The sequence below is a fragment of the Diceros bicornis genome, chromosome 33 (assembly GCF_020826845.1).
Source record: "Diceros bicornis minor isolate mBicDic1 chromosome 33, mDicBic1.mat.cur, whole genome shotgun sequence".
Taxonomy (NCBI): domain Eukaryota; kingdom Metazoa; phylum Chordata; class Mammalia; order Perissodactyla; family Rhinocerotidae; genus Diceros; species Diceros bicornis.
In genome coordinates this window covers 14,656,503-14,676,762 of record NC_080772.1, presented here as the reverse complement: position 1 = coordinate 14,676,762, position 20,260 = coordinate 14,656,503, and the positions used below count along the sequence as shown (strand labels likewise).

Below are 20,260 nucleotides of genomic sequence, written 5' to 3'. Positions count from 1 at the left end.
CTGAACCTGCGAACCCCAGGCTGCCAAGCAGAGGGTGTGAATTTAACTGCTGTGCCACCAGGCCAGCCTTGAGAAATGACATTTTGAATTTTCTGCAATAAACTGACCTGTGTTAACAGAGGTCTTCAGGTCACATTTCTGATATCTCAGTTGTATTTGAGTCTGCATTTTATCTTCATCCAAACTCTCAGTCTCTGGATGTAATCTCTTTCTAAACTTGTAGCCTTTCAGTTCTCTTATGTTCTAATCCTCCCGTCCCCACTTATCTTAGAGGGTTGGAAGGTTTGTAGCTTCCTTTTTTCAAAACATCTGTGATAATATTGTTACAACATGTATTTAAAAATAAAAAGGAAATTGGTGTAGTGTCCTAACAAGCATTTTACCAAGACTAGACATCCATTCTAGAGCAACAGTCTGCCTAACTCACAGAACCTTTACTTAGGCATTTGGGCCTCTTTTTGCTATCTGTAGTCTATTAATGTTGGAATAAATTATGATGTTTCAGTATGGGAAGGAGGAAGATGAGAAACAAACTCAAAGTGACTCAGGTCTCCCCAGGGACTATGGGCGTGACTGAAGTGACCTAAGTGTGGAGTAATACCCAGCCGACCAATTCTAGGGCCAACTCGGAAAGTCTGCAGTAGCTGCGTGGGTAATGGAGCCAGTATCCTAAAATTCAGTCTGTTACATGTGGTGGAACCACACGTCCAACAATTGGCTTCATGATTCAACATTTTAATTTCATACAGAACATATCATTTTGAAAATGTGTGGGATAGAGGCCCTGCAGCAGTTGCCAAAATAACGTTAATTAGCTTTAGGCAACTCCCTCGTGTTCTAAGGGAAGAATATAAGACCACCTTTTTCAAATTTCTGTGTAAGAATTCCCAAATAGTCAACAGAGCTACTAACAGTAATCACCTTAAAAACCATTAGAATAAACATACAGAGCAAAAAGGAGGTAAGCAACTTGGTAATTATTTATTTTTTGCCATTCTCTTTGACTATAACCACATCCTGATCCTTCTTTGATGACTCCCTTCAATTAGAATGTATTCTCTCAAAAAAAAACAACTTTTATCCCAGTGGATTATAAAATACCAAGATGCTTCCTTTTCAGGCTCTAATTGGTAGAATTTTCTCCGTACTAGTTGGAAACTATTTTTAAGAAGTTATTTTATTGTCATCGATTTTATTGTTTGATTGAATTGTTCCCTTTTTTCCCCTGGGCATTGACTGTGGTAATAAAGAGAGAAAAGGAGAAAAACAGGGCATGCTTGTTGATTTTTGACACTGTAGGGAGAGTCCACCTCAACCATAGTTACAAATGATAAGAATTTAATTCTGAATAGAATTAGGAGTTATGTGAAAGCAACGTGTTGCATATTTCCCTTGTAGTTTTCTCTGGGGCCACTTCTCTGATGTCACCACACTTGTTTTTTTCCTCTACATGCTGTCACCAATTCTGGATCACCACTCACCACTCCATCCCTGGGCTTCACGTTGTTGGGAAAAGATCTGTTCTAAATTCACCTGAATCAGACCTCTGTGAGGTGCTCTCTGCTCTGTGACAGAGTTATTGACACAAAGGTTTGACAGGTATTCACACCCTTTTCTACACTCTTCCATCTTCCAGGTTCATTTTATTCTTCTGTAGAGGTGTTTTTGCCTTCTGCTTTACCAAGATGGTCACCTCTGGCTTGGGTTCCATTATCTTCATCTCTCTACACTATACAACATTTCTTTACTCTCAGAATTTTCTTGAGTCGTCATTTCCTTTCTCGTTGGTCATTTTTGCAGTTGTTGCATCTTCTGGTTTCTCAAGCTAACCCATTCCCTTGTGTCTGCACCTGCTCCTCTGGCCACATCATTTCTCCCCTCTCTCGGTGAATCAATTTTTTTTCCCATAGACAAGCCTGTGCTTCCTCTAGCCTTCAAAACATACGAACACCTATAAAAAGTCCTTCAAACCCTTATTTGCTCACCTTTCTTTTCACCTATGCTTTCTCCTCATTGTAATGTGACTGCCTCTTCTGTGCTTGTAAAACTGTAATCTGAAGAACCTTACAAGACGTTTAATAACTAAGATGGGTCAGTAGTGTTCTGATCCTAAACTTTTGTCCATGCCTTCTTTCCTAAAACTGCTCTTTTGACTTTTAGAACACTGCATTTTGACTATATCATAACGGTAGGGTGGGGAGTGGGCAGTCTCATTCCCACCCCTCTGCTTTTTAACAGGAAAATCTGGGCCTGCATTGTGAGAACATGCAGGAGTGGGGAGGGGACATTAGCATCACTAAAAGTATATTTTAATGCTTTATTGTATCTAATTTCTTTTGTACTTTGGATAATACCCATGTATTTAAAAGTTGGTATTACAAGAATAAGTTTGATATTTTCTTCTGAAATAAACTTTAGTGGAGAGTAGTCCAAGATAGCATTTAGTATTACAGTATTGGCATGCTATTTTTAATAGAGTTTAGGAAAGAATCAAGTTTTGTCTGTGAAAATTAATTGTCACTCACACTGTTTATGGTATATATGTATTTCAAGTAATTGGACAGATATAGATAGTCATGAGGAACAGTTAATTCACATTTCTTTTTTTATATAGTTGGTAGTAAGACATACTAACACCTTGTTTTCCAGAATGATGATGATGATATTTCCATCAAAATAAATTGCCATTCTCAGAGGGACTATCTCATTTGATGAAAAGAAATTGCTGTGACTAGAGAAAGTGGAAGGAATTCAGGAATGGAGGATGATTTGAACAATAGAACAGAATGGGGGGTGAAAACATCTCATACTGAGTGTGGGGGTGTGATTACGGTGTTGAGAAACATATAGAGTGAGTTGTACAGTTTCCAGCAGGAACAGTGTAAAAGGGTTTGGGGGCTTTCTTGAGACAACACCTTAGACCCTAGCTGTTGAGTGACAGATTGTGCCTGATGCTGCCACAACAGGAAATGAACAATAATCACTGTACCTCCCACCCTAATATGCCTAGAAGATGGATTGGCAACTTAGAATGCCATTTTGGAAAGTTTGCTGATACATGAGTATAAAGTAGCATTTATGTGAACAGGCGATGGAGTTGGGAACATCAGTGGGCTGGGATGCTAAGCACGGCCTGCTTGGGATAGGAGTGTGCTGATAGGTAGATGATATTGACATTTGTTATGAGGTTAAAAATAAACCCATTATCAGAACTTTCATTTGCCAAGAGAGAAAATAGAAAGCCCTCACAAAGTGTTTAGATGAAGAGTAAAAAGTTAATAGACACTTACCTAATAGTGTAATTCTTACTTGCTTGTGTAATTAAAAGAAAGTTTGAAACCATGGGGGAAAAAAGCAATGATTGTTCAAACAGTAAAGATGAAAATTCTAGCATAATATGCTGCCCTTTTTTGGATGGCAGTGATGATTGAGTGGGCAAGTCAACTCTCCAGTAAAGCCCCCCTGGTGCTTGTAATGGTCATCTGTGTCCAAGTAGACATCCACTGGCCCTCCAGGCACCACTGAGGGGGAAATGCCATTTCCAGTGGTGATTAGGCATTTCTAAAGCCAACGCTTGATTCTTTCAGGTCTAAGGCAAGTTGTGAAGTTGACTTAGTCATAGGCTGATTACAATGCATTTTTCTGTTATGGATAGTGAAGGTAAGATTCTAAAATGACATATTAATGATAGATATTTATATGTTGAAGGAGTGTTTTATTTTAAATTTGCTTGATAGATGCAACGATTTTAACTATTTTATAGATCCTTGTTTTTAAATTCCCTTAATATTTTCTGTTTATAACCTATTTTCCATTTGTAAATACCAACAGAAGGACCTGGTGGGGTAGCCAAGAGAAAAACTAAGGCTAAAGGTATTTTCTCATTTTCAAATTAGCCTTGAGTGAATCAAGTTTAATGCTTGAAAATGCATGACATTTTCTAGATATGTTGTGTAAATGCAGCTACTAATGCTAAACGTTATTGCTTTTTTGGTTTTGGGTGCACCTTTGGTCATGATTAGTTTTATCAAAGACTTTATTAAAGAATATTCTGCCTCAAGCCTATAATTTTAAGTAATTTCTTTTTCATGTTATCGAAACTTTGTAACAGTCTTTAAATTAGGAATATATATTATAACAATATCATGATATTGTTATATACAAATTTACATATACACATCCTACCTTCCAACCTAAAACCTTCCTTAGTTTGAATTTTTCAGTTACTGTTGGAAAAAAAGATGAATTCATCAGTGATTTCATTTCTTCAAAAGCTCTGATGACACTGTCTCTTAGAGCACATTAAAAGCTAGTGTGATCAAGCTTGTAGTTTTCAGTAAAATGAAAACTTAGATTTATAATCTGGAATATAATTTGGAATACTGTATTATGTTGGTATAGAATTTGATATTTTAATTCTTTAAAAATTACTATACTGGTCAACCATTATATATAGGCTAACAGCTTATTATTACAGCCTTATTTTATATCCCAGTGGTTTTTCTTGTTCATGTGTAAAGATTTAGGGAGAGGGGCATGGGGGAAGTGCATGTTTTTTTTAATAAACTTGTAATAGTCTTTTGTGTTCAAGTGCTTGGCATATTGTTGGTAGTTTGTTTTTGGTGAAACATTAACAGGTGAAACTTCACTATGTGGTTTGCAGGGTTTTGTAATTTGTATTTTAATTTTAAGATGAGGAGATTTTCATGTTTTAACTTTGTATCCCACCTGAATAATTCCTGGAAAGAAAACAGAATTTTCACCATTTTATTTTTATATAAATGTGAAATAAATGGCTGATAAAGTATAATTTTACTTCTTGATTTAGAGAGGCAAATTAAACTATTAAATGACAGATGTAATATTTTAGAAACATTGCACGAGCATTCTACTTTTACAGTGTCGTTATCTGTGTTACTCTATGGATAGCACTGAAGTAGAATGAAGCCTCTATTGGTTGATTCTTTATGGATGCTATTCTGTATTTTTATAAGGTTTTAATAAGATTTTCAAGAAGAATTGAATAACATTTTGTGTCATGTGAGTTTTACATGATTTCGATGGGCAAAAATGTCTTCAGCATTTTATGATGTTAAAGAAATCTTTCATTTTCTTTGTTTCTGCTTAAATACTACATTATACAGTAAACACCTCGCTTCTCTTATGATTTCCTAATGAGAGAACCAGAAAGTGAAATTTAAAGATTTTGCTCGCAGCTCTATTAAACTTTATGTAAAACAAATCGAAAACAGCATCTTACACGAGATTTGAAATTATCTGTGTATTGCATTTAATTACTCTCTCCTCTGTGAGCATGGACAACATATGTGTTGGCTTAAGTGGCCCTACGTAAATTAACAGGAAGCATACTTAAAGGAATACTGATTTCATAATGTTGAATATAAGCAGAAAAAAATCTACTTGTCATTTTAGATACTATATAGATAATGAATTTAAAATTTCATACTCTCATGGAAATTGTATTTTTCTTAACTAAGAAAATTAAATGGTATTTAATTTACTTTTTGTGCATTATACTTGCTTTCAAGGATTGTAAGGACAGGTATTTTAGATATAATTTTTTGTTGGAGCTAAACAGGTTTTAATTATCTTTGTACAAATACTTTCATATTATGGAAAATTGTTCTTACATTGCCAGTGTTCCTTTAATTATGTTGTTATAGTTTTGAAATGTGAGTTAACACTTTGTGTAAAATACTGTCTTTATGGATGGACTCATTTTAATAATATTGCATGTTAACCTTGTTTTAAGATGGGTCATACCGTATTTCAAGCTGGAAAAATATGATGCAAGTTTCTAGCACTTCTTTTATAGCTGATACTTTATAGAGGTTTGCGTGTATTTTGCGCCCATTTAAAAATAGTGCATTACAGTCATTTTTTGAATGAGCATTTCATGTGTGTGGGGAGATAAAATAAAAAAAAGACAGTATTTTTGCATTAAGTTGCTGTTCTATGAATTGAGATGCTTTCAATAAACTTTTTTCCTTTGATTGGAAAACCTGAAAGTTAAAGAACTCACTAAAGAAGAACTCAAGAAGGAGAAAGAGAAACTTGAGTCAAGGAAGGAAAGTAAGCACGAAGAGAGAAAAAAGGGGAAGAAGGAAAAAGAGGATGGCCGGAAGGAAAAGAAAATTGTTGATTCAAATCTATCCAAGAAAGAGTCTCCAAAGGGCAAAAAGGACAGAGAGAAGGAGAAAGTGGGACTAGATAAAGGTGCTAAAACCAAGGAAAATAGGAAAAAATCAACGAATATAAAAGATATTTCTAGTAAAATGGCATCCAGAGAGAAAGATGACAGAAAGGAAAGTAGAAGCTCTCCCAAACACGTGCACTTAGCAAAGGGAAGTAACCAGAAAAGAAAGAACTAAACATCATCCCAGGAAATGGTAATGTTCTTCTTTGTGATCGCGGCTAAAGGGCATAGAACATTTGGTATTGCTCTGGTTGGCGAAGATGTGTCAGTTGGCCATTGAATGTATGTATTTGTTGGTGCTCAGCAAGTAAATTCTATGAAATTTAAGTATACTGTCTCCTGCTTCTAAATTAAAAAAAAATATGTAATAAAAATGTGATGTAATAACTTTTATTTTTATTAATTTATTGATCATGTATCCAGATAAATGTATATGTATAATATGAATTGTAATGAGTTTATTAATATATTGGATACTGTCACTGGAGTTAAATAAGAATATTAAGATTTTAAATAGTATTTATATGCAGAGTGACTTACAACTTGCAGGTTTGATAAATACTCAGGTAGGTAGGAAGTGATCTACTTTGTCCTCAGTTTTCTTCCTACTGCTTCCTGCTTTTCTGATCCTCTTTCTTCTTCACCTACCATTTTCCTCCTGCACTTCCTTTCTCCTTTCCTTTCCCCTTCCCCTCCCCCAGCTCTTCAGAGGGCACCTCCTCAGGCTCTTGTGACATCCCCTGCATTCCTCCCTCCCCTGCATTCCTCTCCCCAGTCCCTCCTTCCTCAGGCTCTTACCTATTTAACTTTTCCTTCTCCTCCTATCTCTCTCTGTTTGAGTCTCTCCTTCCCAGTCTTACAATCTCTTTTACCTCCTTCATTTCTCCATGCCTCCTCACTCCTTGCCCCTCCTCAACTACCCCTCCCTTTCCTACCAAGAGCTCTCCCCCACCTTCTCCTGTCACCTAATGGATACTTCGTGTCTACTGTGTGTCGGATACGCTGTTGTGAGAACTCTGGATATAGTCATGAATAAAAGAGAATTTTATTTAGAAGAACAATTTTAGAACACTTTATGATGTCTTTACAGACTCAGAATAGTTAGAGAAAGGCTTTAATTACTTCAAATTAGGATATACTTTCATTTTATATCACATGGTTTTCAAATATTTTGTGGAATGGCATATATTTTTCATATTTGATTGTATCATAATTGTTTACCATTTCTAAGGGCTTACAAATTTGAGATCTAACTAGACATCAGAATTTATCCATCAGAAAACATTTAATAAAATGAAATTTCAGTAAGAATACGTTTCTACAAATGATTTGTACTCTTCTATGCATGAAGTCTTAAATCTCTAATTGTGACTACTGGTAAAATTGAGTTATTGAATTTGAGAAGAGCAAGCTGGTATATTGTAACAGAATCAAAAGTGCTGCCACAAAGACTTTATTTTTTTAAATAATTCTTCAACTTTTTCTATGAAGAGCTTAGAAACAGATTTGGGCCTCATGAAAGATATTTCAAGTCAGAAATGAGTAAGTATTAAGTGCAAATGTTTCTAAAAATATTGTGCACCTTTTTCTTAAATGCTAGCACCTGTTACTGCTTAAAATCAAACACTTAGACATTTAGTTGACAAAAATTCCCACTGACATAATAGAATTACACAGCAAGGGGGAAATCCTAGAGAATATCTAATCTAATTTCTCTCTCTAATCCAATCCTATTATTTTATTGTTTAAAAACCGAGGCCCAAAGGAATTGTAAACACTGGTAACTTGGGGTTTCATTTGTTGATTAGTCAGGATTTTGTTGTTTGCATAGATTACAGGAACATAGTAAACCAAAAAGGAATTTTGTGACTTATTTGAGTGGTAGATACAGGGACACTGGCTTCAAGTGAATAGATCTCTGTAATCAGAGCCCTGTTTCTTCCTAGCTCTCTTCTCAGATCTTGGCTCTGCTGTTTTCTACTGGATTTTGTTCTATATGGAGGGGTTACCACTTAATGAAGAAGACAGTCCTCAGCAGGCCCCGGACACATCCTTCTAGTTTAGCAATATTAGTGCAAAGAGGCGGTTTTCTGGGATGGCTCTGGGAGAAGTGTCCCTGGGTGAATTCTGACTGGCTGGTTGGGCCTAGTGACCATTCCTCTAGTTGGGGATGGGTTGTCTTCCCAGGCTGGCTCCTGTGCACAAAGCTTTGGGTGGGGGTGAATGGGTCCTAGTCAAACCACATCAGATGTTTCCTGTGGGCAGGAGGGCTTCTGGGAGGAGAAGAGGAAGGCTCTGACTGAGAACTGGACGGAACAAGAAGCAAACTATATCCACCGCACACATACAAGTTACAACATTTAAAAACTATATCCTGATGTTAGATCTTGCTGCTAAGATAAATGGATTGTTTTTTTAATTTATGTACCACATTTAAAGTGTTAATTTCTGTACAGATGATTTTTTTTTCCCACTTGCAAAAGGGCAGAGAATTATAATTAGATTTACTGAGGGCATTCTAGTAATTTTTACCTTAGTTCTTGAAGGACAATGGTTATGGGCATAAAGTACGTAAATGCTAAATTCTAAGAAAATGAGCAAAAAAAATTTTAGAATAAACTAATCAGCATAAGCATATAAACGTCTGTTGGTATTTAGTAAAGCACTTGGAAATACTTTAGTTCTATCATTTAGGTTTTCCTTTGAATGTCAGCTCAAGAATTGAAACATCTCTACTAAAACATTTAAAAATACTTCACGAGCTCTTGTGAACTGGGAGTTGATTTATTTTCTTTCTTTCTTTTTCTTTCCTTCCCTTTTCTTCAGTAAATAAAGGCTTCACCTGAATTTTATTGAAGTTGAGGTCACACTTTACCCAACTGCATTGGCACTTATTATTCAATTAAAAAACTTAGTGCAAGATAAGCTTTTGGTCGTGATTAATGAATTACAATTATGCTTGCATTCGCTGTTTTACTTGCTTTTTTATTCAGTGTATAGTTATTTCTGTATTCTGCTTCCAATTGTTATCTAAGGATAATTAAAACCAGAAAGGTTCCCCTTCTTAAATAAGTAAGCTAAAAACAGGGACAAACATTTTATGATAGAGTAGTTGGGAGTCAGAAGTCCTGAAAGTGTGAATTAAATACTTAAGAATGTAAGTTTATTTTGTTGTATCACTAACAAATTATTTATTTAAATTGCGCTGAGATGATACTTAGAATTCTAAAAAATGACATTATTGATGTATTTTTCCTTAAATTATGTATGATAGTATCTCACATGTGAGTAGCACAATCATCACAGAGATGGTCAGTTTTGCAAAAATATTTGCGAGCCTGTCAGATTTCCAAGAATCTTTTTTTATCCTTTAATATTCAAATTACTTTCTTTTAATGCAGTTTATCATCGATTTTTTTTCTTCATTTCTTATGATGTGTAACTTCTATGTTTCATTTGTTAATGGCTTTGTGTATGAATTTTAGTTGTTTCTAACATTGGTTGTAATCAACCTTTTGAAATATTATTTTTTTTTTAGAGGATTTTCATTTTTACCTTATGGGTGATATGCATTGTGTCCTCTCAACATTTCACAGTGAGAGAGAGACTGGTAAAGAAATTAACCTAAATCAGTCAGCATGAACGCTTGAGTTAATCCAGGGTGATTAATTCTATAAGTGATTGTTCTTAAGAGGATATCTTATAGTGTTATGGCCTGCTTAGCCATACACTCTTGTAACTTCAGAGGTTCTCATAGTGATTACTTGGATAATAAGGACTTCCTGTATATATGTTCTTTAAAAAACAAAGAAAGGTAGTAAACAAGTGTGATTTTTAAGTTTAAATGTTTTAAATTAACTGAAACGTCATTTTCCATGAAATGGGTGTGATGACTTAAGCTACATCTCCTGACTTTGGTTCCTTTCTCTTGTGTCTTTCACTGTTCCTTCTCCTGTTAATGCCCATCATGTTACTGCCCACTAATGCCCAGTAACAATTCTCCATGTTGATTACTCAGATTATTTCACCATACAATGCATCTCTGAAATACCAGTTTTCCTCATTTGTAAATTGAAGATAACACCGTTTGCTGGAGGTGGTTTTGAGAACTAGCTGGTATTACATATCCACAAGCAGCTGGCACATTGTTGGCACTCGTTGATACCAAAACTCTTAATCTCAAGTGTCCCCAGTGATGTGCAGCAAGCCAGTCACTGAGACATCAGTACTTGGAGATGGAGAAAGGTTTATTTGAATTCATCAAGATGAGAAGGTGGGAGCGTAGGTCTCAAATCTGCCTTAACAAGAGAAGAGAGCAGGGGCTTTTATAGAGCTCAGGGGCTTCGGAGGAGGAGTTTTGGAGAAACAAAGGAGTAATCCATGTTTTTTTCACTCCTGACAAGCCCCTTGGCAGTCTGGCTTCTGGGTGTCAGCTGCAGCTGGGGGCTGGTTACCTGATTATCTTGTTAACTTCCTTGAAGGCATTCTCTTTCTTCTGTAATCTGTAAAACATGCTCATATTTCCTTGTGACCCTTGAGTTACCCCTCAGATTAAACAAGAAAACAGCAAATTGACAAGATTAACTTCTTTCCATAACAGGGTTGAAATATTCAAGGTTATTGAATATTACAGTAACCCTCAGGTACCCGCTTCATCATGTTTCCCTTTCCTTTGGTAAGATAATGGTAATAATCATTGCAAGGTGTTTTAGTCAGGTGTTAAAAATTTTGAAGCACTGAGGCTGTAATTTCTACTCTGTTTTGTCAACAGGTTGTGAGACAAATACCTTCCTCCTTTATCCTTTGTAACTAATATATCTTTGTGAAATGGGTTTACTGGGTCCTGATTTGTTCTACTGAGATAATTGAGAGTGCAAATAAAAGTAATTATAAAGGTTACATATGTGTAAAGCCATAAGAATGCATAGTTATTTAAAGGATACTGCTACAACATGAACACACAAGATATGAAATGTAGAGGCTGGAAAAAAGTTATGAAGTAATAAACTATAGTCTTAAGTATGTGGTACAGTTAAGAAATTTCATAAACAACCTAGTTGTCGAAAACTTATTTATATGTTTTCTTTGTACTCAGAACATGTTTTTCTGCAGAAACAATTTTGTGATCTTTAGAGATTTTCTACTCCAGTCCACAAAAAACCTATTTAATCCCTAATGTCTAGTTCTGCAAGTCTCAGTGTAACTATGTTTCTTTAGACAAAGGGATTCATCATTCTTCCTCAGAGTATTAGGAACATATTTAGTTTTATTTCTAAGTGTTCTCCAGAATTCTTTTGGTTAAATATGTGAATCCGTTCAAATTAGCTTATATGGATAAAAAAAACATTGATTGGCTCACATCATTGTAAAGGCCAGGGGTAGCTGTGATTTTTTTTCCTTTGGTTATGCTGGATCTAGGTGCTCCACCAGTGGTCTGAACCTCTCGTTCCATCCCTGGACTTTCTGGGATGCGGGCTTCCTTCTCAGGCAGCCTGTCCCAGGTTAAGTGTCATGTGCTCACATTTACCCCTGATCCTTATGGAGTAGGGTAGGGGGAGTGAAGTTGTGATTGGCAAGACCTGTGTCATGTGAGTGCCTACCCTTAAAACTGTGGGGTGAGGGAAAAGCAGTTCCTCAACAGAAAAATCAGTGTGCTTTTACCAGAAGAAGGGGGAATACGTGCAGAGGGGGCTACACAGTGACTATTTATAGCCTGTGCTTCATGTGCACCAATGCAGGCAGCGTCTGGGGTTTGTTTTCCCCATCTCTTTTCCTCACCCCGTTCCTACTTCTGCTGCTGCCCACATACGAGGAGTTGAATGGGACGGGCCTAAATGGGTATTTCAGAGTTAGAGCCATGGGGAATAGAGAGAATCCATCCCAACCCTCGGTCGGCAATAATTTTAGACAGATGAAGGAGTGGAAGAGAATATTGCCATATGATAAATATTGCCATTTAGTTATCAGGTCTGTTAGTTTTATTTATGTTGTTAAGCTCTTTCCATTTCCCTCCGGTTCTATCTAAAGAGAAAGTTGTTGTTCTTAGGAAACTGAAGGGTGAGTGTTACGTCGCAGACCCTTAAGAGTTCTTCTCATGAAAATCTTATTTGGGGGAATCTGAAAAAGTCCTCAGTAACAGCATTCAGTGTCATGTCCTTGCTCCTCCGTTTGCCTGAGGGTAAAACTGCAGGAGCTAGATGTTGATTACCGGTTTGGATATCAGTTTACATAGGAATCAGTTTCTACAAAAGCTTCAATTTTATAAGCCCTGCAGAGCAGAAGGCATCTATTTTCCTTTTCTTTACTCCTCATTTCATGCCTCGTTTGATTTCACTTCATGTATGTGTTTATGACTTTATTAGCATCCATACATCATAGAGGTCTGTCTGTCATTTACTTCTTTCTTGCCTCAAACGTTAGTTCTCTTGTATCCTAAGAGATTGGAGGAAGACCTATAACTTAAAGCTTCTGTGTTATTTTTGATAATTATATACCCACCTGCTGTGTCATCTCTATTTCCCATTTATTGATTCATTCAACAAATATTTGGAGTATCTGCAGCTTACTGGGGTCTGCTAGGCTGCGGGGATACAAGTGATCAAGATGGCTCCAGTCCTTCCAGTGAAATGCTATGAGATAAATAAGGAGATGAGGAAGAAAGTAATGAAACTGGAGCTATTGCTGGTACTGCCCACTGTCCCTTCTGCCCGGGATATGCTCCCACTCCGTGTGGTGGGCCGCCTTCTGTCTCCTGCAGGATCCAGCAGAGTCATCACATCTGCACTCCTGCTTTCTCTGATCCTCCCAGGTGGGTGGACTGCCTGTCTTGCAGTTACTGTGCTTATCACCTTGCTTTACCCCTAGCCTTTGCTTTGCTATCAGCTTATGATTTATGTCCAGTACCTATCATAGTAACTGAGAGTGATAGGCATTCAATGTGTGTTTATTGAATGGGGAACACATAGAACACAGATCATTTAAAAATATTTCAGATCTGTATATACTGTTGAATAGTAATAGAAAGAAGAAAAAAAAATTTGTTTTAAAGAAAAACCCAGAAGTTTCTTCAGTAATTGTTTTAACCACCTTGGAAGTTCCCTATAACTGTTTGTGTTGCTGTATGTATGTGTGCAGGGAGTGGGGTTATATTTGTTTCTTTAGAAGAAATAAAGGAAGAAATAAGTTGGCAAGAAAAAATGTATATTTGCTAGGTTTAAATGATCTCATTTAATTCTTAAAACCCTTCTAAGGAGGTACCGTTTTATCTCCTTTCTGTATTTGTGGAAGCCAAAGTTGTAGCCGTGGTAATGTGCTCGAGATGAGATTCAAATGGAATTCAAAGGCAGCCCTCCTGCTTCACATGCCTGAGCTCTTACACACCATCTCGTGTTGCAAGAGGTTAAAGTGAGTCCATTCCATTCCAGTCTGTGGAGTCCCTTCATTCGTTCTGAAACTCAGGCTTTTAGGAACCTTTTTGGCAGTGTTTAACTCTTTGGAGATTTATGTCCTCCTCTTCCTGAATCTGTCTCTTCATCACTTGGGTTGTGTTAAGATGCTTTGAATCTGGAATGGCTCTCATTGTATATATCTTGGGGTAGCTCTATTAGTCACTGGCAGTCTCAGAATTTTGATAAGTTCTAGGACCGCTGTTGGGATACCTGCTAAGATCTGTGTTCGTGATTATACAAGCCAGGAACAACAACGAGGTTTAATATGGCTGGTTGGTGTGCATGCCTTTCTGGTTTGATTTCCCAGAATATTTCTCTAGTTTCGTGTACCTGTTAGGGTATATTGATTTACATTGTTAGACTCTAGATCTTCCTTGACTTACGGTGGGGTTACGTCCTGATAAATTCATATTAAGTTGAAAATATTGTAGGTTGAAAGTGCATTTAATACACCTAGCCTACCAAACATCATAGCTTAGCCTACTCTACCGTAAACGTGCTCAGAACACTTACATTAACCTGCAGTTGGGCAAAATCATCTAACACAAAGCCTATTTTATAATAAAGTGTTGAATTTTCATGTAATTTATTGAATACTGTATTGAAAGTGAAAACAGAAGGGTTGTCTGGGTACAGAATGGTTGTACGTGTGTTAGTTGTTCACCCTCGTGACCGCGTGGCTGACGGGGAGCTGTGGCTCGCTGTCGCTGCCCAGCGTCACGAGAGTGGATTGTACCGCGTATCGCTAGCCCAGGAAAACATCAACATTCACAATTCCAAGTGTAATTTCTACTGAATGCATATCAGCTTTCTCCTTATTGTGAAGTCGAAAAATCTTAAGTCGAACCATCATAAATCAGGGATCTCTGCTTGCATTTGAAGCAGTAGCAGTCCTGAGCACTTCCCCTTCATGAATAACAGTAGCTGGAGTAACCTGGGTTGGTAAAATCAAAATTTTCATCGATCTGTACACCACTGAATTAGTAAACCAAAGATTGATAAACTAATTTTTAGCAATGTCTTACCTTTTATGGGCTAAGTATATAAAATCCTATGAAGCAAAATACTATTTATAATTCTTACTTTCCCAGATTTTGTTGAGGAACAGTTCGTATGTAAGTCTTATGAAAAGTGTCATTTTCACTCAGAGTAAAGGCCTCGGTGATCTGGTCACCCAGGGCCTTTCCGATGCCCACGCCCTTGCTCGCTCGCCAGCTGCGTTGACCACTGGGCTCTTCCTTGCTCCCAGCACCCTCTCTGCTGGGGAATGTTGAACTTGCTGTTCCAGAGCCTTACCGGGAGCACTCTTCCCCTCTGTAACTCGCATGGCCACATCCCTGATTTCCTTCAGGAGTCTGTTCAGATCTTATCAGTGAGTTCCTTTCCTCCTCCATGTGTTGCAAATAGCCCTGCCCCCTTTCCCTAAGGGCCTGGCGCTGCCTGTCCCAGTCTTCCCCATACCATCTTTCCCCATCTGATATACTCTATTTCATGTTTCTTTTCTTTTAATTGTTCCTCTCTATGGGAGGTAGGGGTTTTGTGTGTTGGTTTTCTGTAGAACAGTGCCTTGCATTAGTACGTGCTAACTATTTGTTGAATGAATAAATGCAGTATGCAATTTAGTAAGTTTTAAACTATCGCATATTTGTGGGAAGAAAATACACTTATTCTTTCCCATATGATCAGGTGTAGTTGGGTAGCAGTGAATGAAGTAAGCTAATACTGGTCTAGGGTGATTGTGTCAGATAATCAAATTTGCTATGAATGGTTATTTAAAGTGCTCATTTTCATTTACTTTTTGTAACTTCTTCCATTTTTACTTGAAATTGGAGGAAAAATTATGTATGTTTGAAATGCAAACATAATGTTTTGTGTTTTTTTTTTTTAATTTCCTGATTTATCTGATGTGCCCAAAAATCTAAAAAGAAGGTATGCTTTCAGAGAATTAATTTATTTTCCAAATCACATAGGGGCTGTTGTGGTTGACTTGAAACATTTATTCAACCCTAGATAATTACTGTCAGGCAATTGTGGTCATCCTGTTCCTCTTGCCAGCTTAGGAATGGAAGTGGATTCTGGTTTTGACTATTAAAACCAGAAGAGAAGACTGTTGGGAGCTTCTAGGAAAGATTTCCTCACGCCTAAGAGAGAAGCAGGGCACCTTTTGCTTCTGGACATCATCTTATCTGGAAGGGGAGCTTGCAGCTGGTGGGGAAGCCCTGATTGCCAGCCCGAGGATGAAGCCGTTGCTGAGAGCAAGTCAGCGTGCCTCCACGCTTCTCGTGAAGTTAGATAATAAATTTCCTTCTTGCTCAAAGATAATAAATTTCCTTCTTGCTCAAAGATAATAAATTTCCTTCTTGCTCAAGCCAGTGTGCGTTGGTGTTTGTTATATGCAGCCCCAGGAACATCCAAACTGATACATTCATTTCATCACATAATTCTGAATATTTATTTCAGTGCTATGTCCTTGCCATTGTACCTTATAATAAATCCAATTTGAAAACCATTCTTCTGATTGTGAATTGACCTTATATGCATTCATGTTCCTTGTTTAATTTTTGTTTATGTGTTGCCTGAAATCTTATAGGAAACATGGATTTACCACTGTTGTCTGAGGAGCACTTATTCATGGACTAAAATGGATGTGGGTGGCGAAATGTTTTTTGGGAACACCAGAGTAAAAGCTTGTAGGGTTCATTCTTCCATATGGGTTATCAAAGCAGTAAGAATTAGTCTAGAATGTGTTTCTGTTAAGTTTTAGAAAGTTTATAGGGGTTTAGGGAAGGCAATGTGTTAATATGATCCTTAGCTTCTTTGAAGTTTACAATATTTATTTTTGTGCTGACTTCTCTGGAAAAGGAGGTATCAATAAATTGACAATTCTGCTGCCACTTTGGACAGAAAAGTGCTCAGTATTTTCTCTTGTTATATGCTTTCCCTTTCTCCTGTTGTTTTTCACGTTTTACAATTTCAATTTTAGAAACTAATAACTTCCAGTTGATTTCGAGAAAGCTGACTGTTAGGGGCATTGTATGTCTGAATATTGGTATACTAGTACTTTGCAAACACTTAGCAACAAAATTTATTTTCAAATGAAACTTCTCAAAATCCAGTAAGAATGGGATTTTCAGGCAGTTTAAATCTTTATTATTTGGCAGAAAAATATTTTACTGCTTACTGAACCCACAGTTTGAAAACCTGTTACGTATGGGCTTAGTGAAGAATGACCCTGTAATTTTTCCTCCAAACTGAGGGACTGTTGAAAGGGAAATAATTATACCAGGACAACAGACATGAACTGGGACTGCCCCAGGCAGACGAGGCCTGTGGCGTTGAACTGGTGGGTGCTGGAGCACAGATCGCAATCTCGTAGGTCAGCAGTAGTAGGGAAATAAATGCAAGCCCCTTCCCCCCTTCACAGCACTAAGCCACTCTAGTGCAGCTGAGAAGCCTTGGCCCTATGGAGAATCTCTGCAGCCATTTAAACGAGCAGAGTGGCCACACCGGCGGGTGTATTCAGCCCTTCAGCACATATTGAGCACCTGCTGTGTGCCGGGTTTCCTGAGGTGCGGAGGGTGCAAAGATATGTTAATTGATTCTGAAGATTCTCAAGGTTTGCCCTATTCATTTAGCCAAACATGGCAGTGAGTAGTTCCCTTAACAGTTGAGAGATGTAGGAATGGATTATTTAAATGAGAAAGGGCATAGGGATTTTCCGCCCTGAATTTGGAGTTTGAGCTGTGATGTGTTTTAATAGGCCTTCCTCTCTGCCCCTCCACCCCGTGAAATTGAACTGCATTAGGATTTGTGAATACTGGTGTATGATCTCTTTGGAATCTATCTTATAGTTAGAAGTCACTTTATAGTTAGGAGTAGAACACAGCTGTGTGTGTTGGTTGTTTTACTCGCGCTAGCGTTTTTGAGTAAGTAGTGTTGGAAATAAGTAACGAGAGGATTTATGAGTGATGAAGTGGAGTCCTGTCTCAGTGTCTTTTTAGGATTTGGAAGAGGAAAGGGTGACTTTGTTTTTGTCAATGAGAGAAAAAGAATGATAAGGAAAAATATAAAGAATCAAAACAGAAGAGTAAAAGACATTGAAATGAGAATTTTCTGGACAAGAGTATATGTACGTTAAGAGTTGGATAAAGGTGCCAAGATGAGAAAAACGCTTCTCCGTTCTGTCTTGACCTTTTCATTCTAGGCTGTTGACATGCACAACACACTCCCTTTAGTGACAACTCTTGGTACCACTCTTGGTGGGGTGGTGAAGAACCCAGGACTTGGTAAATGGAATCGCCAGACTCTTTAACCCAGTCGGTTTAGCTTTCTAAATAGTTATATTTAATTGAGGATATATTTAAATTTTCTACATATGAAATATCAAAGAACTAACTTAGTATAATAGATTCCAGACTCTCGTTGACTTTCAAATCAGCTTTCATGTTCCTTTACCCTGATGTCTTATTTTCCTTAAGACAAAAAAAACAAAAACCAAAAAAGAACTTTTCTTCATGCCTTTGAGCTCTTATGGAATAATATGATTGCTTAAGTGTTACCTTTAGAAGATTGTAAATAGTGAGTTATGTATTATTTCTTCTCGTTTTTAGCTATAATTTTCAAGAAGAGTATATGCAAATCAAAATACAGAGTGTGCACAAATAACAGTAGAAAGTTCAAATGCATCTTAGTTGTGTTATTGCTCAATTCAGAGTTCAGGCTTAGGAGTTAATTAGTCACTTATGAACACAAGGAGCTTGAACTCATACTGAACTTCTTTTGGCAAGTTCAGACATGACTTTATATTTTAGCGATTCATGAACATGTAAACAATGACTTTGTTATTTTTTAAGTGAAAGGTTAATTTAGATAAGGAGATGTTAAAGGCCCATGTGAAGTTAAAGAGCAAACTATTTCCCTACTTCAGTTTTTAAGCATATCAACATTTTCCTGTAGTATATAGTCTTGGAAACTATAAATTGCGCTATTGATGAAGTGTTTGAGAATATTATTTTTCCTGGCTTAACATGTCAAAAAAAAAAGAAAAAAAACTTAAGTTAACTTTGTGAATAAAAATGCAGGCCTTAAAGAAAGATCTGCTTCAAAGCCAACAGTCCCGCCAGAAGAGGCTGAGCCATACCCGTGGCTGGAGGATCAGATTCTCGAGGGGCCAGGTAAGCGTTCTCTAATTCTGACTGGATGTGCCTCAGCCTGCCAGGGATCCCAGTTTGCAGTTTGCAGAATCCTGTTTTACCCATAATTTGTTTCACAATGTTTGCAGAATGATGAATTACCTTTTCTTCTTCTGAAATTTTATAGTGAACTTAATTTTTTCTAGTACAAATTTACACAGGATAATTTTAATTTTTGAGATCAAGAGTTGAAGGCGCAGATGGTTGCTCCTTGCCTGGGATCACACAGTTAGGAACATCATGAACTAAATGCTGTGTCTTGATTCTACTTCCAGGACTACTGTCCCATATTACATTGAAAGTAAAATTAGACACGTATTGTACACTAGTTTTGTCATCGTTTGTCACATTATTTACTAGAGTTGGTCTACTGGGTTCCCAGTCTTTTTAATATGAGAGTCTCCTTTCTACATCAAAAGACTTCCCAGATAGTCTGTGAAGCCTGTTTTGCATCTACATGAATTCATAGATCAATACAAGTATCTTGTTATCACCCACAGGCCTGTGACCCATAGGATCGAAACTCCTAAAATCTCTTAATAAATTGGTAAATGAAATTTGAATCCATTACTATCATTTCCTTTTTATGCTGTGGTATTTATTACAAAGTAGTATGTCATTTCTGTACATTTTTCATTTATTCAGTAGTTCTCAAAAATCTGGTTTCATTTTGCCACCTATTGAAAGTGTTAGGTATGACACTGCATATTTACTGGCAACTTAAGTACTGGGTCCACATGGTACTTGGCTGATTTTATCACTGCATACTGATGAGTAATATTTGATTTACCTTCCTTCCTTCCTTTTAAGATCAATATGTTGCTTTGATTTTTTTTTTTTTTATTTGTTCAAATCATAATCCCAGGAGAATTTACTGTCTCCTGTTCCTGTGGAATTGCCATAGTCATACTACGGCTCTGGAGCAAGACTTTTTTTAAATTTTATAATTTAAATGTGTATTTGTATTTGGAACCTGAAGCTTTACTTTGTACTAAGTACATTTATAATTTAAAAATCTTGTTTTTTAAAACTGGTACCTGCTCTGAAATATTGTTCCATTTGCTTCCACTCTTCCGTTTTTGTTTTTTGTTAATACTACTCTTTGCATATTACCGATAACTTGTCCTCCTAAATCCATCAATTTATTATCAGCTCATATCCTTTTCAACTTTTTGGCCATATTTGTTTTAGTTTAAATGTTGCCTTCTCAACCTTTCTGTTACCTAGTCCTTTAGCTTCTCTCTCTTCTCTGACTACTCACCTATTCTGTAGACATAAGTACATACCTCTCATTAAAACAGAATGAAATAAACTCCCTCTTGGTCCCTACAGTTCTCTCTATCTGCCCTTCAGTCCCTCTCCTTGCTGCACTAACCAGGGTTTTGAAAGAATAATCTACAGTT

The 20,260-nt window shown here is 36.9% G+C and overlaps 1 protein-coding gene across 3 annotated transcripts in view; it reads left to right on the top strand.

The window, feature by feature from the left end:
- ASPH (aspartate beta-hydroxylase) overlaps window positions 1–20,260 on the top strand; it is a 216,116-nt gene that overhangs the window by 48,384 nt on the left and 147,472 nt on the right. For all 3 annotated transcript variants that reach the window (XM_058528764.1, XM_058528762.1, XM_058528763.1), the window contains exon 4: window positions 18,747–18,839. In XM_058528764.1, coding sequence (XP_058384747.1) covers window positions 18,747–18,839 — 93 coding nt within the window. The remainder of the gene's footprint in view (window positions 1–18,746; window positions 18,840–20,260) is intronic.